Below are 10,839 nucleotides of genomic sequence, written 5' to 3'. Positions count from 1 at the left end.
AGTACATGTGTGTACATGAGAAGGTCCCAGGGGGGACAGTGAAGCTACAAGGAATAGACGTAAAGAAGGGAGAGGACTTCAGGTACCTCAGGTCAACAGAGCAGAGTGATGGAGAGAATGTGGAAAGGAGGTGAAGAATCGTGTGCAGGCAGGCTGGAACGGGGGGAGGAAAGTATCAGGTGTGCTCTGTGATAGGACAAAGGGACAGGTCTACAAGACAGTGGTGAGGACAGCCATGATGGACGGCTTAGAGACAGTGGTGAGGACAGCCATGATGGACGGCTCAGAGACAGTGGTGAGGACAGACATGATGGACGGCTCAGAGACAGTGGTGAGGACAGCCATGATGGACGGATCAGAGACAGTGGTGAGGACAGCCATGATGGACGGCTTAGAGACAGTGGTGAGGACAGCCATGATGGACGGCTTACAGACGGTGTCTCTGTGGAAAAGACAGGAGGCGGAGCTAGAAGTGGAGGAGATGAAGATGCTGAGGTTCTTCTTGGGAGTGTCCAGGTTGGACAGGATTAAAAATGAGACAATAAGAGGGACAGTGAAGGTTAGACGTTCTGGAGACAAGGTCAGAGAGACCAGACTTTGATGGTTTGGACATGTCCAGAGGAGAGACAGGGACTATATCGGTAGAAGGATGCTGAGGATGGAGCTGCCAGGGAACAGGACTAGAGGACGACCCAGGAGAAGAGACATGGACGTAGTGAGGGAGGACATGAGAGTGGCTGGTGTTGGGGGGGACGATGCAAAGGACAGGGTGAAGTGGATTACCTCCAGCGAGGCGGGGGCTCTGAAAGCACCGGTGTGATCTGTCTCTGTGCCATCAGGGCTTCGGTCATCTGCTCCCGTCCTCGGAGGATCCGGGGGTACTCGGGGTGGTCTACGACTCCGTCCCCTTCCCACAACACGACCGTCCCAACGGACGGACCACTCGACTGACGGTAAGCAGTCGTTTGTCGTGTGCTGGAATTCACCGATGGATTATAAAGGGATCAATACAAATGTCCTGAATCCGTTTTGATCTGCTCCACTGCTGGTCTTAAAGGCATTACGGGGTCAGGCAGACTAGAAAGGAGCTCCAAGCAGAGTCCAGCTACATTTAGTCCTTTGATAATAATAATAGGCTTTATTTATATCGCACCTTTTTAGAAATAAAATTCCCAAAGTGCTTTAACAGATAATAACAAATCAACATGAATCATTTAAACAAAAAATACATAATAAACCAACATTCATCATGTAAAACGGTGTTTAAAAGCAACAGTGGCATCAGGGCACAAGTGATGAGACGAGGTACCCAGCAATAATCATAAAATAATAAAGCAATGTTAAATAAATATAAAAATAAATTAATTAAAATAAATGAAAAGTAATTAAAACAGAGGACTCCATCAATTAAAAGCCAGTCTATATAAATACGTTTTAGAAGTGTTTTAAAAGAAGTTACCGAATCTGCAAGCCGTGTATTTTCAAGCAGGTGCTGCTATGGAGAATATATAATAATTTGGGCTGTAGCGATACGATAAATTCGATTCACGTCATTTTCTGAAAGACGTTAAAGTAATTTTGGCGACGTCTTCTGCGTCCTCCAGTGACTTGCGTTGAATTAATTGAACTGAAAGCATCAGAATCCGACCTTTACCCAGACGTGACCTATGAACGGGTCACACATCCACGCAGGCCCGAGTCGCTCCAGTCGGCTGACGGCGCTCTGACTTTCTGCGAGTCGTGTATGTGAAACGTTCCTTCCGTTGAGTCCGTCGTTCACTCGGGGGGGGAAAGGATCGTTGAAAGCGCCGCCCGCGAGGTGGAGAGACATTCCTTGACCGCCGTGTCTCCCAGGTCATGATGGGTGGGGCCTGGTTCCACGAAGCGTTTGGGGCCCCAGAAACCCTGATAGCAGAGGGGGACCTTCTGGCGAGAGCCACTGAGGCGGTGCAGCGCCACCTGGGAGTGACCTCGACCCCTTGCTGGAGTCACGTGTCTCTGCAGAGGGTAAGACGGGACCTCTGTGTCCACCTCGAGAACCGTTGGACGTTGTCACGGAACGTGTGGAACCCTAACCCCCCCCCTGATTCTCTGCTCATTAGGACTGCATTCCTCAGTATTATGAAGGACACGCCCTGAGAGTCGGTGAGTGATGACTTCTTACTTTACATGTGAAAATGAATGTTAAAACTTGTGAGACACGACTTCAAAGTATTTTTTCTGCCTTTCCAGAGTCCATGCGCAGTTTCATACGGAAGAACGACCTCTCCCTGTCGCTGATCGGTTCTTCCTATGATGGGGTGTCAGTGAATGATGTCATCTACAACGCTCGGACCGCCGTGGAGGAGTTACTGGGAAATGAAGTATAACTGTGTACTCCTGCAGTAACACTCTGACATGTACTACTGTGTATTATTACTACTTTCGCTCAGGGTGTCATGTTACGCCGTGTTCAGGGTCACATTCTCTGTCTCAGGGAGGCGGGTTTGTTTAATTACGTGTTTTATAATTAAAGTATTCATGTCCTGATAAAAGCGCGTATTTATTGAGATCAACTAAACGCGTGTCCAGTTAGACTGAAACTGGTGAACTGGGCCACAAGAGGTCAGGCTGAATCGCTGCTGCTCCTCACCAAAATGTAATATGGTTTGGTAACATTTCCTAAACATTCCGTTTAAGCACACCCAGAACTTTTTGAGTTGCCGTTCTGCAGTCAGAAAAACAAACGCTGGCAAAAAATAGAACCTCCTTGTCCGAGTAACTAGGAAAGCACCCGGAGAGCACAAACCTCCGCCAAGCAGCTCAGTTGCCTCATAATTCAGTTCATCGAAGTCGGACCAAGACTCACGTTTTTGTTTTCCTGTAATCCTGCTAAAACAAGCGGAATGGAAGCAGTTCAGGGTGAACTGGAACGGAGGATTGTTCGTCTTCAGAACACGCGTGGGAACATTTGTAGCATCTATTTCAGGGCTATAATCCTCCAAATGCCAAAAGCAGACCAAAGTTAACGTCAAGCCACAGATCAGCTGATGCGAGTCGGGCGTGCCCACCCGGTGCCCACCCTGCCCCCACCCGGTGCCCCCGCCCTGTGCCGTAATGCAGTTCCATTTAAGGGACCAGGCTAAGAACATGGACATCTTTTTATTTAAGTCTAAACCAGCAATAAGAACAACTCAACAGATGAAACAGCCGTGTCCGTCCCCGTGGCAACGACACACACACACACTGCATCATCTCAGGCCCAACTTCTTCTTCTCCTTCTGCTTCTTGCGAACCACTTCCATGTTGCGGTCCTTCCACATGCTCTTCCTCAGCTTGATGGGTCGACTGCCAACGTACTTCCCTGGACAGACGGCGAGAGCCAGAAGTTACAACCCGACCAACCACAGGCCCCGGTGCCTCTAGTGGCTCCGGCTGTGACCAATCAGACGGCCCTGTGGGCCTTTTAATCGGCCGATGAGAGATCAATAGAGAAACTGGGCTCTGACACGGCCACGCCTCTCTGTCTCCAGCATTGCCCCGCCCACAGCACCTTCTGATTGGTTACATGCAGAGATAAAAGGCCAATCGGCAGCGAGATCTGTACATGCACACGGTGGAGGCGTGTCAAAATATCGGCGATAATTGATTGATCCCTACTCGGAAGAGAAATTGAGTTTAAACAATGTAACGGTAAAAATAAAGCAAAAGATCAAAGGAGCGGGTTCAGAACTCACCGTTCATCTCCCTCATGGCTCGGACGTAGTCATTCGGGTCCTTGAAGCTGACGAAGCCGTAGCCTTTGGTCTTTCCTGTGCGTTTGTCTCGCACCACCTGAGGACGAGAGTCATTAAGCTCCGCCCCGCCCGGACCCGGCAGACGGACTCGCCCCCATCACAGGACGTTCAGAGGAAAGAGAACGTTGGTGCTTCGTTCGGTTCGACAGGCGGGTAAAGTATCAGAACTGAAGAAGCCTCTTGGATGAGAGGAGAAAAGTCTCCAACCAAACGAGAACAAGTCCAGCTGACTCTTTCTCCTCTTTTTCATTCACAGGGTGAAACTTTCATTTGTGTGGGCATCAGCAACGCTGATCAACAGGGAACACTCCGAGCCGCAGATCGTCACAAACTAAAATAAACGTACGCATTTCCTGCGGCTGGCGAGCGCCTCATGAAACCGAGGAGGACGACGGGACGTAAACAAAGCAGAAACAAGCCCACCTTCGCCTTGAGGAAAGACGGGTATCTGCTGAAGGCTCTGGCCAGGATGTCATCGTTCACCTCGTTACCGAGATCCCCACAGAATATTCTGAAATCATCTGTAGCGAGGGGAGAACACGGGATTAGACGACAGGAAACGCCGCTCAGACGAGTAAATATTAGGGCTGCAACGGTTCACGTACTGAACCGCTTCGGTTCGGTCAACCTGCGCACCGCGGAGGTTTTTTTGCATTCTTTCTTATTAAATTTATTACGAGCGTGATATAAGCGCGCCGTGCGGAACCAAAGTCCTGGGCGTGTTTCCGTACGGACGCCTCCGAGTGTCGGACACTGGCAGGTGTGCACACATAGCAAAACTAGCAAAGCATTAGCTCTGTTGCAATTGGGCGGGTTTTCTCCTCGGCTGGAGATGTTGTCATGGCAACCAGATGTGCAATTTCTGCAGAAAATGTGGAGAAGTTAATCTTTCTAGGCAAAAACTTTAAGTTTGAATAGTTAGTAGTAGTAGCAGTACTACTACTAGTAACTGTATTAGTTACCCCCGCCGAAGGGGATGCGAGGGTATTGCAATTGGGTCTGTTTGTCTGTTTGTTTGTTTGCTTGCTTGCTTGTTTGCTTGTCTGTCCGAGCGCATAACTCAAAAACTAGGAACCCAATCGACTTGATATTTTTACACAAGCAAGGTTCTGTCCGTGGCTCGGTCCTCCCCGAGAATGGCGTTGATCCGGATCTGGATCCAGATTCTAGAATTATTTTTACATCTGAAATTGTGCCTGTGCTGTAACATGGGAGTGTCACTTTAAGAGGGAGGGACACGAATGGCATGATGGGAAAAAGAGTCCAGAAGGAGTCTTGTAGTACGTTCCGGAGCAGCAAGCTAGAGCAGGTTTGGCCCCTCTGATCCGGAAGCCCTGTTTACTGTCTCACAAGATCCAATAGTCTATTGGAGGCGGGGTCTGCAGTCTCTGATTGTCTTTCTAGTTTATTTGTCATATTCAGGCTGTTGCTGCTAAGTGCTCAAAGTTTACAGTTTTAACTCATTTATAATTCATTAAGATTTTTAAATTGTTACAATAGTTTATAATCTCAGTCTAATTTAAAAACTGTGACATCAAAAAACAAACTAAGATGACACGAACCACCACTCAAGCAGACGCCGTCTTGACATTCCCTTAAGAGACGACAGAACGCAACGAGGACAACCCATAAAGCTCAGGAAGTGCTTCCACGCGTCTGCCGTAACGTTCTAGACGTGATCATCGTGAAGACAAAAAAGAAGAACCAACTGGACTCTTTTAAAAGGTCCCATATTATCAAAACTCACTTTCCCATGTTTCTACACTATTCTGGTGGGTTTGGTTCCTGATCAACCCAAAAACAGCAGAATAAAGCATCCAGTCAATCCTTGGTAGTTTGGGTCGGTCTGTAATCACCTCCTGAAACACGTCTGGAAGAAATCCCTCCCCTTCTGACGTCAGGAGGGGGAAATGTGCACAAAATGTGCGTGCAAAAACTGACCACTTTTTTTTGTGTGTGCTAGAAACGTCCCTCACGGTTACCACGGCAGCGTGCACGTTGGCTGTGAACGCACTGCTTCCGGGTTTAGGGCGTTTCTGGCAGACAGAAACGAGGGAGCGCCGTGTACCTGAGTCCCACTCCAGCAGACTGCAGTCCTCCCAGCTGGTCCCCGCCGCCGTGCGGATACACTTCTTCACCTTCTCCACCTTCGACTTCTTTTTGTCGTCCGTGGCGCTTTCTGCAGGCTGGAACACAGACACACACGAAGAAAAGCGTCTGGAGATTAAAACGACGTGCAGAGAATTGAGTCCTTTTGAGTGTGTGTGTCGTGTGTGTGCGTGTGTGTGTGCGTGCACCGCAAGGATCCCAGCCACTCCCGCGTCCTCCCTCACTACCTCCACGTATCGCCTCCCGGGTCGCCGCTGCTGAAACTCCTCTGGCTGAAAACGAACGGATCTCCCTGATTGCTCAGTGACTTACAACGACCACAGGCGGCGCCAGAGCGACCCGAAAGCCGCCCGGCGAGTTCTACGTACTTCGGGCTGCGGCGGCTCCGGCTCCGGCATGCTGGGCCCGATGACGGCGCCGCTGTCCTCGCTCTCCTTCCTCTCCAGCAGCCCGGCCGCCATCACGGCCGCCTGCTGCTCCGCGACCCGCGCCGCCAGCTCCTCCTGAACATTCCCCAGGAGAGACACGACGAGGTTCAAGCACACGCACGAGACCCCCCCCCCCCCGAATCACCCCCCGTGGAACGGGTCCAAATACCATCCGGGCTTGTCTCTGGGCTCGGACGTCGCTCCGTCTGTAGCCATCGGCGGCGGGAGGGGCGGCGTACACAGTGGGCGCGGCCTGAATGATGGACGGCGTCGGCTTGACGGGAGGGGGGGGGCCCTGTCTGATGGTCGGGTCCGGACCCATGGAGACAATATCAGCAATCTGCGAGGAGCAACGAAAGACTTTCACAGGGAGAGAACTTTGGCCGGACGGCGAACCAAGAACGCGCTGCTGTCCTGCTCTCTGATTGGCTGTTAGCGCACAACGCCGGCTCAAACACAGTCTGCGTCGTCGGCGGGGAGCCCTTACCTGAGGGGCAGCGACCATGTGCTGGAGGGGCTGGGCAGGAGCCGGAGGGGCGCGGCCTTGCAGGATTGGCGGGAGCATCATGGGCGGAGGCGGCGGCGGCCGCGGTAGGGGCGGAGCTATCGGAGGTCCTCGCGTTAGTTACAGTTTCTGACCACTAGCAGCGCTACGATACTCTAATGCGAAGACATTCACTCACTAAAGACTGCCGTTTAAACCTGCAGGAGCCCCCCCCCCCCCCCATGCAGGGACAGAACCCCAGAAGGACAGACGGTGGAGGACTTTACCAAAAGGAAGGACATGAAAGGAGTTAACACTTCAGAAGAGACTAGAACACAGGGTGACCTACAGGAGTGGAGGGAGGAGGACCCGGGGGGACGGATACGAGAGACATGGACGTAGTGAGGGAGGACATGATGCAACGGACAGGGTGAGGTGGAGAAGGTTGGGTTGCTGTGGCGACCCCTCAGGGGACAAACCAAAATTAAATTCTTATTTAATGTGTTCTAAATGCACCGAGACGCGTTTCCAGGGGGAGGAGTTTCGGGGGGAGGAGTTTCAGGGGGAGGAGTTTCAGTGGGAGGAGTTTCAGTGGGACACAAACGGTGCAGCCGCAAAACTTCACGTCAGTAAATGTTCGTCCCCCGATTGTCCAGCTATCCGTAGACGTAGAGACATATTTGGGTTTATCTTTAGTTCACCAACAGGAGAGACGCGTTATAATCAATAATAATTTATTCCCTCTCTCACTCGTTCATCCTTCAATTATCTACAGAACGTTCATAGAACCTTACCAGGTCTCTGGAGGATATGGGGGACAAAGGCTGGTCTCAGCATAGGAGGACGGACTGGAGGGACTGGGACAGACACCAATCACAGAGAAACGTCTCAGAACAACAGAAGATCAAAGGGAGCAACTTCAACTTCAATTAAACTGCTGCTTTGTGTGTCTGCAGGCGACTCATCCAGTTCTGGACCGGATCCTGAGCACATTGTAGGAGGACACAGCCCAGGGGACAAGCCATCAGTGATACGAGCGATTATCTTCACCTGGTCCAACAAAGGTCGGGGGTGGAGGGCCAAAGGTCGCTGCTCTGGCCTCAAGAGTCTGCTGGACCTGAGAGAGGAGGAAGAGGAGGAGGAGGAGGAGGAAGAGGCAGTGAGGAGAACATCCGGAGAACGAGCAAAACAGGAGGAACGTCCGGAGAACGAGCAAAACAGGAGGAACGTCCGGAGAACGAGCAAAACGGGAGGAACGTCGGGAGAACGAGCAAAACGAGAGGAACGTCCGGAGAACGAGCAAAACGGGAGGAACGTCCGGAGAACGAGCAAAACGGGAGGAACGTCCGGAGAACGAGCAAAACGGGAGGAACGTCCGGAGAACGAGCAAAACGGGAGGAACGTCGGGAGAATGAGCAAAACGGGAGGAACGTCCGGAGAACGAGCAAAACGGGAGGAACGTCCGGAGAACGAGCAAAACGGGAGGAACGTCCGGAGAACGAGCAAAACGGGAGGAACGTCCGGAGAACGAGCAAAACGGGAGGAACGTCGGGAGAATGAGCAAAACGGGAGGAACGTCCGGAGAACGAGCAAAACGGGAGGAACGTCCGGAGAACGAGCAAAACGGGAGGAACGTCCGGAGAACGAGCAAAACGGGAGGAACGTCCGGAGAACGAGCAAAACGGGAGGAACGTCCGGAGAACGAGCAAAACGGGAGGAACGTCCGGAGAACGAGCAAAACGGGAGGAACGTCGGGAGAACGAGCAAAACGGGAGGAACGTCCGGAGAACGAGCAAAACGGGAGGAACGTCCGGAGAACGTTTCGGCTATTAAAGCACCGAAGGAACCGCACCAACCTGCCGGTAGGTGTTGGTGCCGATGATGGCCCGCATCACCGGAACCGTTGGAAGCGGGAGAGCCACCGGAAGAACCTCCAGAACAGGCGAGCTCTGTGAGGCCGGTACCGACCCGCCAAGAACCTCCTGCTCGAACCTACAAGGAGAAGCAGACGCTGTGATGGGATCCGAACAGAACGCCCGAGACCCGGACCATCTCCCAATCCGGTTCCACCCCGGTGCCCCCTGGACCCGGATACTCACAGAGCCATCTCAGCCTCCATCTCCTTCAGACGCTCGTCTCCACATTTCAGCGCCATCACTGATCAACACAAACAATAAAACCAACTCAATCAATGAATGGAGGGGCGGGGCTTGCTAGCTAGCACCAGGGACGAGCTCCGCGCACGGTCACGGTAACGCAGGACACGCTCACATTACTCTAGACTGATCACGTTAACCGGAATCGCTGCGGCTCACAGAACGCTAAGTAGCGCGAGACCCCGCGTCAGAAGGCCGCTGTGCTAACGTGCTAACGTGCTAACCGGCTAACTCACCAGCTAATGAGGTGCTAGCTGCTACCGCTGCCTCCGACGACGCTACTCTCGAGGCTCGTCGGGAAACACAGACTCCTGTAACTCAAGAACTTCCACAACAGACGCAGCTACAGCGAAAACGGCGACAAGTCCTCCTCTTCTTCTTCTTCTCCTTCTTCTTCCCCTTCTTCTTCTTCTTCTTCTCCTTCTTCTTCTTCTTGCTGCCGTGACGTGTTGCTGCCCTCTGCTGGATTTAATGCTCGTTTGCTAATTATGTGACGTCAGTGTTAGTCGACAGGATCGTCAGGAATTCATGACATTTAAAGGAGACATATTCTACCCCTTTTCCACAAGTTAATGTAGTTATATGAAATATCTGTGATGCAGGACAGCGTCCCTCATTTCTGTCTCAAACAGATGCTGCAGGACAGCGTCCCTCAGGTCTGTCTGAAACAGATGCTGCAGGACAGCGTCCCTCATTTCTGTCTCAAACAGATGCTGCAGGACAGCGTCCCTCTTTTCTGTCTCAAACAGATGCTGCAGGACAGCGTCCCTCATTTCTGTCTCAAACAGATGCTGCAGGACAGCGTCCCTCATTTCTGTCTCAAACAGATGCTGCAGGACAGCATCCCTCATTTCTGTCTCAAACAGATGCTGCAGGACAGCGTCCCTCATTTCTGTCTCAAACAGATGCTGCAGGACAGCGTCCCTCATTTCTGTCTCAAACAGATGCTGCAGGACAGCGTCCCTCATTTCTGTCTCAAACAGATGCTGCAGGACAGCGTCCCTCATTTCTGTCTCAAACAGATGCTGCAGGACAGCGTCCCTCTTTTCTGTCTCAAACAGATGCTGCAGGACAGCGTCCCTCATTTCTGTCTCAAACAGATGCTGCAGGACAGCGTCCCTCTTTTCTGTCTCAAACAGATGCTGCAGGACAGCGTCCCTCATGTCTGTCTGAAACAGATGCTGCAGGACAGCGTCCCTCATTTCTGTCTCAAACAGATGCTGCAGGACAGCGTCCCTCTTTTCTGTCTCAAACAGATGCTGCAGGACAGCGTCCCTCATTTCTGTCTCAAACAGATGCTGCAGGACAGCGTCCCTCATTTCTGTCTCAAACAGATGCTGCAGGACAGCGTCCCTCTTTTCTGTCTCAAACAGATGCTGCAGGACAGCGTCCCTCATTTCTGTCTCAAACAGATGCTGCAGGACAGCATCCCTCATTTCTGTCTCAAACAGATGCTGCAGGACAGCGTCCCTCATTTCTGTCTCAAACAGATGCTGCAGGACAGCGTCCCTCATTTCTGTCTCAAACAGATGCTGCAGGACAGCGTCCCTCATTTCTGTCTCAAACAGATGCTGCAGGACAGCGTCCCTCATTTCTGTCTCAAACAGATGCTGCAGGACAGCGTCCCTCTTTTCTGTCTCAAACAGATGCTGCAGGACAGCGTCCCTCATTTCTGTCTCAAACAGATGCTGCAGGACAGCGTCCCTCTTTTCTGTCTCAAACAGATGCTGCAGGACAGCGTCCCTCATTTCTGTCTCAAACAGATGCTGCAGGACAGCGTCCCTCATTTCTGACCTAACCGTGTTATTTTTATACTCTCATATCTGAGTTGCCTGAAGTACTCCTTGAATGCAAAAGGAATAAAAGCAAAGACTTTGTTTAAAAAA

General features: G+C 51.6%; 2 protein-coding genes across 2 annotated transcripts in view; one reads left to right on the top strand and one right to left on the bottom strand.

Moving 5' to 3' along the window:
• The window catches only part of ppox (protoporphyrinogen oxidase), a 10,768-nt gene extending 8,246 nt beyond the window's left edge, over nt 1-2,522 (top strand). The window contains exons 9-12 of the mRNA XM_068747173.1: nt 840-953; nt 1,855-2,007; nt 2,103-2,145; nt 2,233-2,522. Of these exons, the coding sequence (XP_068603274.1) occupies nt 840-953; nt 1,855-2,007; nt 2,103-2,145; nt 2,233-2,369 (447 nt within the window). The 3' untranslated portion in view covers nt 2,370-2,522. The remainder of the gene's footprint in view (nt 1-839; nt 954-1,854; nt 2,008-2,102; nt 2,146-2,232) is intronic.
• Nucleotides 2,523-3,107: 585 nt separating this feature from the next.
• Nucleotides 3,108-9,362, bottom strand: rbm42 (RNA binding motif protein 42). Its single transcript, XM_068747290.1, has 13 exons — nt 9,190-9,362; nt 8,897-8,954; nt 8,654-8,789; nt 7,848-7,914; nt 7,592-7,654; nt 6,801-6,916; nt 6,483-6,653; nt 6,254-6,388; nt 6,113-6,157; nt 5,845-5,962; nt 4,200-4,297; nt 3,717-3,813; nt 3,108-3,343 (listed from the first exon to the last, which is right to left on the bottom strand). Exons 2-13 carry the CDS (start codon nt 8,950-8,952, stop codon nt 3,231-3,233), a joined length of 1,215 nt encoding a protein of 404 aa, XP_068603391.1. The 5' UTR covers nt 8,953-8,954; nt 9,190-9,362; the 3' UTR covers nt 3,108-3,230.
• Between the last annotated feature and the right edge of the window lie 1,477 nt (nt 9,363-10,839).

Source organism: Brachionichthys hirsutus, chromosome 13 (genome assembly GCF_040956055.1).
Source record: "Brachionichthys hirsutus isolate HB-005 chromosome 13, CSIRO-AGI_Bhir_v1, whole genome shotgun sequence".
NCBI classification, from domain to species: domain Eukaryota; kingdom Metazoa; phylum Chordata; class Actinopteri; order Lophiiformes; family Brachionichthyidae; genus Brachionichthys; species Brachionichthys hirsutus.
This window is presented reverse-complemented; position numbering and strand designations above follow the sequence as displayed.

Excerpts from the sequence above, each read along its gene's own strand:
- rbm42 (XM_068747290.1), bottom strand. The coding sequence starts at position 8,952 with ATGGCGCTGAAATGTGGAGACGAGCGTCTGAAGGAGATGGAGGCTGAG. Across the intron at positions 7,915-8,653 it reads GCACCAACACCTACCGGCAG|GTCCAGCAGACTCTTGAGGC; the intron begins GTTGGTGCGGTT and ends CTCCTCTCTCAG. Across the intron at positions 4,298-5,844 it reads TCTGCTGGAGTGGGACTCAG|ATGATTTCAGAATATTCTGT; the intron begins GTACACGGCGCT and ends CCCTCGCTACAG.